The sequence below is a fragment of the Agelaius tricolor genome, unplaced genomic scaffold (assembly GCF_023055355.1).
Source record: "Agelaius tricolor isolate 1412-34295 unplaced genomic scaffold, bAgeTri1.0.p SCAF_16, whole genome shotgun sequence".
NCBI classification, from domain to species: domain Eukaryota; kingdom Metazoa; phylum Chordata; class Aves; order Passeriformes; family Icteridae; genus Agelaius; species Agelaius tricolor.
This window is the reverse complement of record NW_027269276.1, coordinates 16,065,121-16,080,297: the sequence shown is the minus strand read 5'-3', so window position 1 is coordinate 16,080,297 and position 15,177 is coordinate 16,065,121. Positions and strand designations below refer to the sequence as shown.

Below are 15,177 nucleotides of genomic sequence, written 5' to 3'. Positions count from 1 at the left end.
AACATCCACAGGTGGAGACTTCACAACTACTCTGGGTAATCCGTTCCATTTTGGTGACCTCTGCTGTTTTTCACTGTGAGCCTTTTTGTTTGGTGGCTTAGTCCTTGCCTGTGACCCATCCTGTATTTCCTGACATCTGTGGGTGGCAGGAGTCAAACGTTCCTGAGTGAGTGTGTTGTGCTGCTGGACTTGTCTGCCTGTGACACTGAGGCTCACACTTGTTGTGCTGGGTTGGTATCAGTGTGTGGCACCTGTAGAGCAGGATTCCTTGGGGTGCAGTTGGTACTGTAGTTCCCTGAACACAACAGAATTCCTTCTGGTGCAGTTGGTACTGTAGTTCCCTGAACACAACAGAATTCCTTCTGGTGCAGTTGGTACTGTAGTTCCCTGAACACAACAGAATTCCTCGTGGTGCAGTTTGGACTGTAGTTCCCTGAACACAACAGAATTCCTCGTGGTGCAGTTTGGACTGTAGTTCCCTGAACACAACAGAATTCCTCGTGGTTCAGTCTGTACTGTAGTTCCCTGAACACAGGTGGTGAATGAGGCTCATTCCTCAGTGCCAGCAGCAACTGCAAAAGCTCACAGCAGAATTGGTTCTAGAAGAACTCTGAATTGGGCTTGAGCTCAGGTTTCAGCTTGAAAATCCAAGCTTGAGCTCAGGTTTCAGCTTGCAAACACATGCCTTTTCCTTTCCTTGTGGGGTTTGCTGATGTGGTGGATGTAGTGACGCCCCCGCCGCCCGTGGGGATCTCGGAGTGGATCGAGCAGAAGCTGACAAAGAGCGACCGGCCGGAGCTCACCAGTGCCAAGGTGGTGGTGTCAGGGGGTGAGTGATCACAGAGAAACTGACTGATGCTGCACTGCACCGATGGGACCTCTTGGTAAATCATGTCTGTAATGGGATACATTAGGAAAAAAAAGAAATTCTGATGTAATTCTCAAATACTCCATGAGAGCTACTGGGGAAGCACCCAACGTGTATATTGTGTAAAGAGGTAATACATGAATTTAGCATATGCTGGGAGGCTTTGTTAGAACATTTTCATATTTGATGAGCCTCTTTAAAATTTTAGCAATATGAATTGTTTTTTAGATGGAAATTTATCATGTTTTTTCATGTATCAAAATTTATCATGTATCAAAATTACTGCTGATAATTTCAGTCAGTCTGAATATTATTATGTAATGACCTTAATGATTTTAAAATGTGTATTGATTGTATTCTGCTCCTTAGGTATCAAGTGATGGACTGTGATTTTTACTGTATGCCTACAGCCAAAATGATTTCTTACTAATCCCACTACAGTGTTTTGTTCCTGAAGCCAGCAGAGGGAGCACAAATTAGTTAAAAAAATTCTGTTTCCCTGGTGTTGGAGAATGACCTTGATGGTGCTGTGTTCAGGAAGTAAACAAGACAGAGTGGTGTTGGTTTATACATATGAAATACTAATGGCAAAGACAAAAGCTAAATCTCCAAATATTAAATACTGGTTAGTAATGTATCCAGAAATACCTTGTGCAGCCATATCTTTGAGTCTTTGCAAATGCTAATATTCATACAGAAAGTTTACATAGGCCAAAAAAAAAATCTTAAAAAAATGTGTTCTTCTTTTTTGATCTTCTTTTGTTCTTAACTTTTAAGGGAGGGGCTTGAAGAGTGGTGAAAATTTTAAGTTGTTGTACGAACTTGCGGATCAGTTGCATGCTGCAGGTAAACTTGTTTTCCTCCTTTTTTTTAACCCTGTTTATTATATTTAAACAGGTCACATTAAAACCAGAATTCATCTTAAGTCTTTTATTTTCATATCTCTATCAAATGGTTAAAATGCTCTTAGTTTAGTAATAGATAAAGTTTGGTCAATAATACTTAAATGCCTGTGTATGAAGCAAAATATTAACCTGTAATATTCCCTGTGCTTCTCAAATCTCCAGAACAGAAGCTTGCAAACAAAAAGTGAAGCTGTCATAGCTCATTTTGAAGAGCTAATACTCTCTGCATACATCCTTTTCTAGTGCTTCTATACAGAATCCCATTCACATTGTTGTAGTTTGAGTGGCTCTGCCCTTTAGCTGTGCTTTTGTATTAACAGGAGAAAATCAACTATATACAATATCTCAGTGAAGTTTTTTCTGTAAAGGCTGGGAAAGAAGGAGAAACTGTTTGCTCTAATGTTTTAATTCCATTAATTTTAGCATTCACATGATTGGGTTGTTTTTAAAGTGGTGTTTTTGCTAACTAAATGTCCATATGGAATTTTTGAGTTTACTGTGATATTTTTCTTTACCACGCCTGATTTTTGAGATTCACAGCAATACAAGATAGCACATATGTTGCATTCAGACTTGAAGGAACATTTTGGGAAGGCATTTATGGGAAAATCTTCTTTTGACAAAGCAACAAGAAAAAAAATCATGGAAATATGCCAGATTGAAATCCTTGGTTTAAATATATGGCCCTTTGGGCTGGGAGTAGGGATTTCCTGTTGCTTATGAAGTGCATTAGCACTTAGTATTTGGATGTTTTTAGCTAGTGGTATAGAGAGGGATTACCATAAGAGCTTTTAAGAGGGAGGTTTTTAAATATGTGCCCTTAGAGTGTGGGACTCTTCAGTAAAATACATGGGCTTTTATGGTGATATAAATTTGGCTTGCAAGTATTTTAAAAGAAAACATTGAAAATATTTTCTTTCAACCAGTTGGAGCTTCCCGTGCAGCTGTTGATGCTGGCTTTGTTCCTAATGACTTGCAGGTCGGACAGACGGGCAAAATAGTAGCACCAGTAAGTATGGAAGTATCTCTCATCCTAGGGCTGGGATGGTTTCTAGCATGCATTTCCTTCAGAGCAAGCACTTAGAGATGAGCTGAGTCTTAATTCCAGGCCTGACAGGAGCATCAGTGTGCCCACTGTGATGCTGTCACTTGATGATGCGTTTACAAAATGACAGAAGCAAGCTGGAATGGGAACCTGTGCTTTGGGTGAATGGGATGTGTTCTAACCCAGCTTTGTCAGGGGTTTGCATGCTGCATTCTTTCATAGCTGCCTGAACCTTCCTTAGCTTCCTAGCAGCTGGCATTGATATGCTAAGAGATGTCATTAATGATGTAAACTCAAAATTACATCAGTCCATGCCTTGATCTCTTGCAATTGGGTGTTCTGGGGTTTTTCAGGTGATGATTATTAAGAAACTTTTAGTAACTGTCACTGAATTATTGCAGTACAGTCAAAGCAAAATTTTTGTAAGAAATGAAAGTGCAAGAAATTTAAGAAAGGAATAATCTGCAGACTGGCTGCTGTAGAATACCAAGGACGTTCTCTGAATGGCTCAGTATTGGGCAATAGCATGCTGCACATATTTTTCTGCTATTTCTGCATCCCTTTATCACAGGGAACTGATTTTTGTGTCTGTGTGGGCCTTTCTGTCCTGGAGAAGTCTGAGACTTCTTTCATTGTTCTTTATGACCTGAGGACATGCAAGAAAAGCTGCAGCCAGCCAGATGTAGCACATTTGAGTGTTTGTGAACAGGAAGGTACAAGTGTAGCACATTTGGGTGTTTGTGAACAGGAAGGTACAAGTGTAGCACATTTGGGTGTTTGTGAACAGGAAGGTACAAGTGTAGCTCACCTGGTGGGGCAGAGATGTGAAGGTCTGTCAGGGGTACCCTGAGCTCCTTTACTGGAGTAAAGGTTTTGCCTCTCAGTAAGCAGCTCTTTGTGTATGGCACAGAAGGCACCCAGGAGCAGCTTTTTACTTGTTAGTGGCTTAATGAGACCAGAAGGGAAGACAGAGCTGAAACTTAGTAGGAAAACTCATTGTATTTCAATTGCTGCATTTACCAAATCACAACAATTTAAATAATACTAAAAAGCCATGCATGTTCAAAACCTTGATAGGATCCTGAAATATTTTGCCTTTGCCCTTGCTGCAAATTTAAGCAATTGAAACCATGACCATTATTTTTCTAGTAATAAATCCAGCAGGATAGAGTAATACTTTGATGTCAAAGACAGGAAATTGTGATTCTGTTGTCAGCTCTGTCTGCTGGATTTTCTTGATTTTCATGGAACAAGATGTTCCATGCTTCTGATTTCTTCTGTCTTGAGTTGTGGATAGGGATGTTTGCTACTTTTTTGGAAGTCCTCATCAGAGGCCATCTGATGCTGACCCTGTAGGCCTGAGTTGAGCTATTCACAGACATGGTAGTGTTTAAACCTGTAAATCTATGTGATAAACAACTGCTACAAAACACTCCTTCTGAGAAGCAGACCTATTGATAAGATTAAGGTCATTCCAAAATCTTGATAGCAGTGATATTAACCTCTGCTGTGTAAGGAAATTGGGAGGTTCTGTGGATCATAAATGCAACCCCAACTCTCTCTGCTTACCAGGGTATAAGCTAAGTGTCATTTAAAATGTGTATTTTGAAAGGGCATGAGATGGGACTAACTATCCTTAGTTCTTCTCTACCTAAATATCCATTAATGAGGTGGAGAATATTAATTTGAAGACAGCTCAGCTCTGGTTTGTGTATTAAGGCTCAACAATGAACATTCTTTCCAGAGTCAAGGGCATATAAACAATTATGTTGAAACAAAAAAGGCTGGTTTTTGATGATGATACAATGCTGTATTTTGCCACAGATGGCCCATAGCAACTTGTGAGAGTAGTAAGAACATAAAGCCACATCACAGGATCACATCAGTGTTGTCATTGTCCTCTTCTAGAGGATTGTTAAATAGCCTTTAGTCAGGAGTAATGAATGAATGTTAAATTTGGTGTCATAAATGATCTGAACTGGCACACTTGTGTGGTGCTCTATTTGTCTGCAGGCTGATGCATTTTTCTCTCATCTCACTTCTTAACAAGTGTTTGTTAAATAGTGGGTTGTGCTGAGTACTTCTTTACTCTTCTTTCAAATTTCAGATATTTAGTGTGGATCTTAAAATACATGCAAGGATAGCATTCAGTGCCTTAGAAATATAGAAAATATGGAATGTTAATTGTAATGGAAGTGCAAGTTGAATTGATATTTAGCCCACAGAGTTGCTGACTAGAGGTTTTCATTTTTCTGTGTGTTGGGTAGGCATCTTAAATATGAAGCAGTTGAAAACTGCAAATTCTTAATTTAACATTCCTAATTCTACTTCACCATCTTTTTGGTACTTCAGCTGGAAGTGGAAAATAGAGTTGACTTGAAGAGCTGAGCTCTTCTGGTCAGGTCAGGATGACACTGGCTATTTTAGCAGCTCTCAGAAGATGCTTTCTCCCTGTGTGAGCCGTGCTCGGTTCAGTTCAGGGAGACCTTGTGATACTCTGATATTCTGTCTGGGGAATTGCAAAGCAGCTTTGGACACTGGGCAGGTGGAGCAGCTGAGAGCTGAGTTTTGTGTTCAGTTCTGGGTTGACATGGTGTGTGTGTGCCCTCTGGGTGTGTGGGTTTTGAGCAGGGGAAGAGTCTCAGATCCAAGAAGCTCTGGAGTCTGAGGCACGCTTGTTCTCCTGTGCAGCTTCTGCTGGGAAAGTATCTCAGAGTGTGCTCTGGCACTCTATTAATAGCCTGCCCAGTCTCAGAGGAGGAGTGGAATGCATTGTTTTCCAGGACTCTGGAACTGGGTCAGTTTGAGACTGCAGAGGGACAAGGGTTAGTTCCAAGCTCAGCAAGAGGGGAGTGCTTCTGCTGCTCTTTGTGTGTGCCTGCTGGGGTGTTTGTGCTCATCCCTGGGTCAGAACATAACAGAACTGTCTGAGAGAGCTGCATGTTCCTTCAGCTGTGCATGTGGGGAAGGAAGGGTAGCCTTGGTCATTGCTCCTTCATAGTTCTGTGAGTGGCTTCAGTTTTTGAGAGTACAGCCCAGACAGTGCTTCACAGAAGGCAGGAACTCACAGGCACAGCAGCTTTCCAAAGGGCTGAGGTGTTAAACACAAACCCTGCCACTCCAGGAGCAACTGGAGTTCATTGCACTGAAGTGATGGGAGAATGCAGGTAATTAAAGAGCACAGATTTCACCTTGTGGCTGTTTGAGCCCTGCTTCTACACAGCACATCTGCTCTTCCAAAGTAGCCTTGGACTGTTAAACTTCAAGGTTTTGATCATGTTGGTGTTTAGGCATATTGTTGGGTTTGACTGGATCTTTGGCAATTTTTCTTTTGTACGGTTTTAATCCAGTTGTTAAAATATTCAGTGTATTATTTTTGTTTCTGTTAGTACCTTTTTTTTAACCTCTTGCTTTCAGGTGATTGAGGCTCCTACATTGTGTATTATGAAAGAGAAGGCTGATTTGTATTATTTGATGAGATGGAAGGAAATTTTTAGAAGTGGATATATTAAAATATAAAATGTTTTCTTCCTAATTAAAAAAACCAATTTAGTATATTCAGTGTCTTTAATCAGTGACAGCCATTTTAGCATATTTTTTACAATTAGAAGCCAGTTTTTCCTACTATTTCTTATATGCAGGTGTTCTGCAGAAAAATGAAATTTGATTCTCAGGTTAAGTATTGTATGTATTTTCTGTTTAAGGAAAAAGCACTTGTAAGAATGTTAAAATTAGCTGGTTTTGGACAAAAATATCCTTCCTATTAGTGTTTACAACTAAATATTAGTTAAGTATATCCAGAAAATTTAGTATTTAGAAAATACTAAATTCCATACAGAAATCAAGCCTACCACCATTACCTCAGAGTAACTGCTATTTTTAGCTAAGAAATTTCAAATAGTCAGGGGTGCTACCTTCCACAGTAAAAATGTTCCCAGTTCTTTCTCTCATGCTCATAAAGAAAGAAAGAAAAACAAAACAGGTGTGGGGATGATGGATGGATGGATGGATGGATGGATGGATGGATGGATGGATGGATGGATGAAAAGTGGTTTTTTTTCAGTTAATTAAAACTTGGAAATGGAACATGAACGCTTCATTTATTAGTTCAGTATTAGCTTTCCTTACCCAAGGCATAATTAGCAGATTTCTAACATGCAAAGCAGTGTGTAATCTTTCTCAGGAACTTGTGCAGTTTGTCTGATATTCAAGCAAACAATAAACTCTGACTTGTGAGAAAAGGCAAGGAACTGCTCTAAACCTCTGCTGCCTTCTGTGGGACTGGCCAGGAGGAGTGGGGGGCTGAGGGTCCCTGCTGGGGTCCAGCAGTGCCCCTGAGCCAGCTGGGCTGTGGAAATTGGAGATGCTGGGCATGGCTGGGACCTGGGCACGGGTTCTGCAGTGTCCACGCTGCAGGTGGGCAGTGCTGCACTGCAGTGCCCTGCAGCTGCTGTCCCTGAATGCCCAAACTGTCCATGCTTTCCTAGGCTTGCCCTTGCAGCCTGCTCTGATCAATTGTATTCTTCCCTCAGGTTTTGAAGGAAGGTGGGCTTGTACTGGGATTATCTCACACTCAGCTTCTTATCCCCAGAGAGCAGCCAGATCTCAGTGACACTGAGAGGTGCTTTTCTTGGCAAGTGTGTGTGTGTATTTTGTTATCCTCTGCCCTTGTGAAGGATTAGCTGCTGTCTGAAAGGTGTCCTTCTGGTTTAATCTCTGCAGAGTTTAAATCTTCACTCTTCTAAAATTGGTGTTCTTTCAGGGTCTAACTCTAGAACTGCCTTAGTTTCTGCTGTAGGATTTCCTAGCTAGCAAAAGTACTTTCTTTTTTTAATTTTATTTTTTTATTTTAAGTGTTCAGTTGCTGCTGTCTTGTTACTTTGAACATTGGGTGCAAAACACCAATAGATGGCAAGAAACTGAGGTGGAAGATTCAGGAAGGCACAAGTTAGGAAATGTGTGATGTAGCAATAACTGCCACTGGATGAAATGACTGTGCTAGAATGTGACCTGATGCACAGAAGGTGGGTGCATGCACTGAGAAAGCTCCTGTGGGCAAGGTAGAGGGGAGCTCAGTGTGGGTCTGATGTGGTGGCCAGGAGGAAACTGCTTGGCTCCACTGCTTCAGCTTCGTGCTGGAGGAGCTCTCTGGCTGTAAGAGACAGAAGGAACTTCACAAGGGAGGCAGTTTACAGCTGTCAGGAATTGACAGTAATAATGAGAGGAAAAGAGGCATGGGAGAGGTGCAGCTTCAGCTGAGACACAGAGGAATGAGATGCTGGTTCACTGGAAAGGCACCAAAGCTGTGTAAGAATGCTGGAATTCTTGCTGCTCCCCCTCTTCTAGAAGAGGATGGGATCCTTTCTGAGCCTCTCTGTGCCCCTAGTATTTTCCTGAGCATCCCTTTGACTGCAGTGAGTGGCTTTTGGCACTTAGTGTAGTATTCATCTTGCTTTGGGAGGAGCAGGTAGGGAGAGGCACAGTATCACATCATTTACACCATTCCTGTATTTTCTGTTTCTTTGTAATAAGTGAATGCTAACTGTCCTTGAGTGTTACTTCCTTCCCAGCATTTTCTTAGGGATCCTTTGCTTGTTCAGATTAGCTTATCTGCTGTTTCCCTTCACTCTTATTATGAGGAAGCATAAGGAAAGTGAAACAAGGCATATTTTATTCTAGTATTTTTCTTTTTTTTTGTTGTTCTCTGGCCCTTACCTAAAATTACTAACAACAGAACAAACTAATTAGTTCCCTTGGCATCATGAGAATTGTCACTCCTCTTGTTTTGATTGTACTTTCTTAAAAAAAGTTCTACTCTTTGATAAGATCTTAATGACTTCCTCATTGTTGCACATACAAAGGAATATTGAGATAGCAAAGTTTCCCTCTTGAAAAGCATGGTACATAATGTCTGCTCTCTTCAGCTTTGTAGGAATGTGTTATTTGTCCATCAGGTTTGTGGGTGTTATTAACAGGCCAGCAGGTGCACTTTGCATGGGATAAATGGTTGGGGCTGGTAGGTAGGTGGCAGATGGGAATAGCATTGGGAAAACCAACTGTGCTTGGGAAATTGTTTTTGGAATATCTCCTCTGACAATTCACTGTTGTTGAAAAGTAGCTTTATGGTGGCAAACTTTAGAGAGCTGTTTGTATGCAGCTGGGACTGAATTTACAGACTGTCTTTCTCTGACTTGCTAAAAAGCTAAGGATTGACAACCCCTTTCATCCTGCATTATCCAGTGTAGCTTTTAACTCCAAGAAAACTATGTTCACAAATTGATGCTCTGCTCCTTTGGGGTTGGTGCAGAAACATTAAATTGTACTAAAATATTCATATGTGAGTGCATTTAGCTGAAAGCAATTGATGTGCTTTTCCCTGGAGAGAGAGGGAAAAAAATGCTGTATGGCCCTGCACTCCAGCAGACACCCTAGCCATGCTTAAGAGTAATTACACAGCTTGGCTGATCAAAGGTTCTTAAAGTGGAAAAGAAGCTGCAGTTGGGCTCTGGTTTAGTGATGTGTGCTTCCTGCATGGAGTGGGTTCAGCTGCACCAAAGCTGCAATCCTGCAGAAGTGTGTGAGGTACAGTGGAGCAGGCATGAACTACTGTCAAGCCAGAAAATATTTTATTGGCCTAATAGCTTGTAATTGGAAGGAATCTCTTGTACAAAGCAATTTTGATCACAAAGATTTCTTTCTAATTTCATTGTCCTTTCACTCTGGCAAAGAAAATAAAATCTGAGCTGCCTTTAAAAATAGTGTGTATCCAGAGGGGTTTATTAAAGTGGCCTGTTTAAAAGCATGCCATTGGTAGGATGATAAATTGGTGTGTGTTGGAGGTTTTCAGCATAATTCAAAAATTGTCATAAAAATCAATAGCAGTTGACAGCATGCTTGCAAAGTAGCTACCTCAGCTTATGGGCACCTGTGGCTGCCCTGTGGGCTCTCACAGCACCATTCAAGGGCTCTGGAGTTGAAATAAAAACTGTTCTTGTAGTTCTCTTGAGCAAATGTCCCTTAACAGCCTAAGGCATATTGAAATATTCTCATAAGTATAAACAAAGTAATATCATATGCCACAAATTATTCTATAAATAATTGCAGGAGTCTGTATGCACAGGAAAATAACTGCATTGGTATTTTGGTAATTGCAATCATCCACATGCAGCACTCCTGTGCATTTGTCCAAACAGCAGGTAACTGGCTGTATGGATTCTGGGGCCAGATGTGCAGATTGGTGCATGTGAAGTCTGCCAGTGAATAAATTGGGTATGTCTGAAGCAGAAACAGAGTTTAGGGAATGGCCAAGGAGGATTTTTTTTTTCATTTTAATGATTAGCATGTAATGACTCTAAGACATACTACAGTCATTTCTGTTGGAAAAATATAAGTCTAGATTAATACTTTAGCAACTGAGAAAGTGGATTTTTGATTTGGAATCTTGCCTTTGAATAGGATCAGTTTGGGAGTTGGAGTTGTGGGGGTTTTTTAGGGTGGCTGTGATGTAAGTCTGTGCTTATAAACTTGGAGGTCTCTGTGAGGGTCCTGCCTGCCAGCTGCACTGTGCAGGACATGTGGCAGGACAGATGGAGCCCCTTGGCCTCTGGGCTGCCAGAGACACCTGGGGCTGCTGCTGTGGGCCTGGGAGAAGCCTCGTGGCTGCTTCCCATCTCCTGATGTACTGAGCCCTCCCAGCAGCACAGCTGGAGTGTTGGTCCCTCCTCATGGTGCCTCCCTGTGCTCTGCTTGCAGAGTCTTGCCTGGTTGGTGCATTCAGTGTCCTGTGCAGTGTGTTCCCTGTTCCATCTGCTCTCCTTGCCAGCAGCTCTCTCCTCTGCTGTCCTTTCCCCATGCTGATGTCTGCCAGCGACTTCATAAAAATATTTGTGGCATGGCTGTGATGTTTGTACAGTATTTCCTATGTGAAATGAAGTTACTGAGAGCCAAGACCATTTTCTAAGCTGATGTCGTGTCCATATACCACCAGAACGTTTACTTCCTTGACTTCAGTTGCTCTTGGCACTCCATGTGTTCAGAGTGCTGTGAAGCCTTTGCTCTGCAGTATGTGTGTGCTGTTTTGCTGCCTGTTCTCGTGTGGCACAGTGCTGGCAGCAGCCCTTCAGTGGAAATCTGCCTGTGCCCAGCTCTGGGGAGTTGACAAATGCTGCTCCATGGCCTGGACTTTGCTCTAAGTGCCTGTAGCTGGGGGCTGTGGATCAGCTGCCTGGCAGCAGTAATTAGAGCAACTTCCAGGCTTCCAAAAAGCTGGAACTTGACATTGGTGTAAAGCCATATCTGGCTCCTGAGAGGTGTGACCCAGCCTTGGGTTCATCTGCTCTGTGCCTGCCTGGGTGTCCTGCCCAGAGGAGCTCCTTGCAGAGCCTGTCCTGTGCTGCCATGGCCCAGCACCCTCTGCAAGGGACTGCCCTGGGCTACCCAGCTCCTTTCTGCTTCCCTTCCTCACCTGCTCCACAGGGCCTGGGGCTACAGTCCTGACCTGGGACTTGGAACTCTGACACTGCAATGGCAGGACTCAGCAAAAGGCCTGACAGAAGTTATTTCAGGGAAAGCATCAGAACAAGGTTGTTACTCTGAAAAGAATTAAAGATTTGAATTTCTCAATGCTTTATGTCATCTCTGGATGACCAGTTGAATTCTCCTCAGGACAGCAGTGAACAGTCCTGAAGCTTTAGACATTGTGGGTCCTTTGGGTCCCTCCTACTGAACTGCAGAATAGATTAAAACCAAGATTCAAGCAGTCCTGTCCCTTTGACAGCACAGAAGGGTTGCTAAGAACCTGCTGTCCTGTGTGTTCTCTCCATGAAAACACTGCTGAGGTGATCTCCTGTCAGGGTTAGAGCTGGCTGGCAGCACCACTTGTCTGAACCAGGGAGCCCAGAGCACATAACCTGGAAGGCCATGGCCTAGATGCATAATAAGGGCTTTTAGACAAGCCTGGTGATTTACAAATGTCCTTTTAATGAAACATCCTTGTCTTTCCTAGATATTTTAATAGAATATATTCATAGGCATCTGGCTCCTGGTTAGCTGGATTCTTTCCAGAGATTGAACTTCACAATGTTAAGCGGACTGATAAGAGTATCTGGTAGTCTGGATGACTGGCACTTAATGAATTGCTCTAAAAAAAATCAAATTACAGTAATGTGTCTTTAAAAAGAGCTTGTATTAAAGACAGCATGATGTTAGAATAATTTCTCCTGTAACATCTGTTCTTTTATTTGGTATAATTAAAATATTGCATTCTTACCATGAGTTCTAATGTGGACATATTAGGTTACACTGCAGCTGTGGTTAAAATGGATTGACCTCCAATAGTAATCCACTTGGTAAAAGCCTGTGAGGCCAAGGAGTTTCTGAGTGTGTTCACCAGCTGTGTGGTTTTGTGGAAGGACATGGACTAGATTCCATGATTCAAAGGAAGCCTTTTTGATAGGAAATACTTCGTTTCTGCTTTATTTCCCCTCCCCTTCAGTTTTTACGCTAGAGAGTTTTTCTATAAGAATACAGAAGAACTTCATAAATTTCATTTATCTATTCCTATTTTACAAAACCATAGTGAGCAGAATCTGTGGTTGGAGAAACAAGAGAAAGCATTTTTTTCTTTCATTGCTGACTTTGAGCCCTGTGTGGCAGAAGCCTCTGTGGGTCTGTTTGCACACCTTGGTTTGCCACTCCTGTGTAGCTCTGTGCCTGTCCCACAGCTGGGCTTGGCTCTGCCAGGCTAAAAGCCACATAACTGTGAGGCAGTTTCAGCTGCACAGTGCTAAGATTGGTTTTGATCCTCTTACCCTCCCTGTGGCCTCCCAATATTATTTTTTGAGTTAAATTAGATTTATATTTTCTTAGATATGGAATACCCTTGGTATTTTTAAAAGAGAAATTATGTTAGTATTTGGGGCTGTGTCTTTTCAAAGCACATGTGAAGTACCACCTTGTGACTGCTTTTGGTAGAGGAGCCCCTAACTAAATTCATGTGTTAATTTTCTGTTACTGAATGAGTTGGTGAAAGGTACTTTCCTTAGTTTGCTTCTGTAATATTATTTAGCTGAGGAGTTCAGCTCTGACTGGAAGAACTGTCAGGGCCCTGAAATACCCTTGGTTTTGGGTGGATGATAGAATGGATGACTTTCAGCCCAAAGAGAAGTAGTAGTTTTCAGCTGTGAATAAAACAGCTGACTCAGATTTATTTACCTATATATAAATTGCAATCTCTTTTGACTGTAAGGCTCTTAGGAGATGTAAAAGTGGGTCCCCAAAATGTAGAGCTTTTGGTGTAGCTGGTGTGCCCTCTGTACCCACCCTGTGTGGGAGTGGGCAGGGAGGCTTTGGGAGGGCTGGTGAGGAACACAAACTGCAGATGTGCAGGGCACCAAACCTCAAAGGTTTATCCTGCTCTAAAGGGAGACATTTAAAGGCCTAACACCTCCATTTCAGCTTTGAGCATTCTGTCTGAGGTAAAGGCTCTGAGGGGCTCTGAAGAGCCCTGCTTTGCTCTTCAGGCAGCTGCATTATCCATCTGTAGGTTCTCTTCCCTAATATTTGCACTGGGAATCTCCAGGGTGGTGGAGAACATGGATTGCCCTGGCCTTTAGCTGAGCATGGCAGATGTTTTTGATGCAGACTTTGTTTATTATTTTCCCCTAATCTGTCTTTGCTCCTTTGGGATTGTCCTTTTGCAGTCACATTGCATCCCCAGGTGGGGAGGGAACCAACCATCAGCTCCTTTAGTACTGGAAACTACTGTAATGTAAGAACTGCTGCATGTAATTGTCAGGGTTAAGGTTTGTGAGAGCTTAGTGAGTCTGTGGTATGGAGACCAAAAATGTCTGTCTCTTGTTTTTTCCTAGGAACTTTACATTGCTGTGGGAATATCTGGAGCAATCCAACACTTGGCTGGAATGAAAGACAGCAAGGTATGTGAAGGTGGATGCACTAGAAGAGATTTTTGAGGAAGGAAGTGAGCTGACTCCCTTGCTTTTGCATCAGTACTTTAGATGGTTTTCATGTTTCTTGCTGCTTTAAAACACTTTGACAAAAAAAGATCCTGTGGCAAAACATCTCATGCAGTAGCAAAACCTTTGCACTACAACCCACAGTGATCAGTGGAAGCCGCTAATTGACTTTGTTTAAAAAAAACCCACCCCAAGCACATATGCCTGAATTCTATACAATAGTTCCATTTGCCTTAATTCCAGACTATGACATATTAATTCATGCATAACAATGCACAATTTGAATTATGAACTTACTATTCCATAAAGTAAAAGATGTCTCTGACATTCCTGCATTTAGCCATTCAAATGGAAACCTGCAATAAAATGGCAGTAAAACTTTAAAAGGTTTAACTCATTAGCTGCCAAAGCAAATAATCCAAAATTGGAATTGCCAGTTTGGCCCACAGTGCAGTGTTTGAAAAGAGGAGCAGAGTTACCTGCTGATGGATACTATCAAATGGCAGACATCAAAAACTGGAGGTCCTGCCTCCCAGAGAAATTTTTTAAAAAGGCTGTGTGGTTTTATTTCTATTTTCAGAGAATGAACTTAACCAAGCCACAGTTTTGAATAGTTTATAAAGCTGAGGAGGAGGGCTTCAAAACTTTTCAGGTAGTTTCTTGTATTTAACCAGGGAGTTTGTGACTGGTAATTGTCCTCAAAACCAGCCTGAGTGGAAGGATGATTTCTGCTTTCTTACCATTTTTTTTCCTCATGTATTATATAAATATTTTGGGGGGGAAATGATAAGCTTTCTAAAAGCAGGGACCTGAGTGGTGTTAGCATTAGTTGATGCAGTGGAGAAAAAAACAACCAACCAAAATTCAAGATGTTAAGGGTGTGTGATGGGCAGAGGTGGAGGTGTCTCTTGAGAAGTGGGAATTGTGGCAGTGTATTCCCAAGGGTTCTGGTGACCAGCACTGCCTCAGTTTCTGCCACATTCCTGCTTGCAGTGCAGCAGAGGGAGAGTCCAGGCACAGCACTGCTGCCACGGCCTCCTGGGCTCCTCTGGCTCTGCTGGGCCACAGGTGGCTTTGTCTGGAGCTTTGTTTGCAGCACTTCAGTCTCCAGCCCTGCCCTTGGCTGAGTGAGGACATGGGCAGGTGGGGTGAGCAGCAGCCACTGCCTGAGCACTGCATATTGGAAGCTGCATGGACTTGATGTCACCCTCTTTGTGTTTATCTGCTACCTTAGCTCACTTCAGACTGCCAGCAGCACTGGGAACCTCTGACTTGAAGATCCAGAATTTCTTTTGTTACAAAAACACTGAGCAGTGATATTAACCTGTACTGTCACACCAAAACCTCTGCTTTTATGGCTTTTCCAAAGGCATCTTTGATATTTTG

At 42.2% G+C, this 15,177-nt stretch overlaps 1 protein-coding gene across 1 annotated transcript in view; it reads left to right on the top strand.

Moving 5' to 3' along the window:
- Window positions 1-15,177, top strand: part of ETFA (electron transfer flavoprotein subunit alpha) — a 29,488-nt gene that overhangs the window by 11,409 nt on the left and 2,902 nt on the right. The window contains exons 7-10 of the mRNA XM_071441774.1: window positions 728-829; window positions 1,646-1,714; window positions 2,700-2,782; window positions 13,687-13,752. Coding sequence (XP_071297875.1) covers window positions 728-829; window positions 1,646-1,714; window positions 2,700-2,782; window positions 13,687-13,752 — 320 coding nt within the window. The remainder of the gene's footprint in view (window positions 1-727; window positions 830-1,645; window positions 1,715-2,699; window positions 2,783-13,686; window positions 13,753-15,177) is intronic.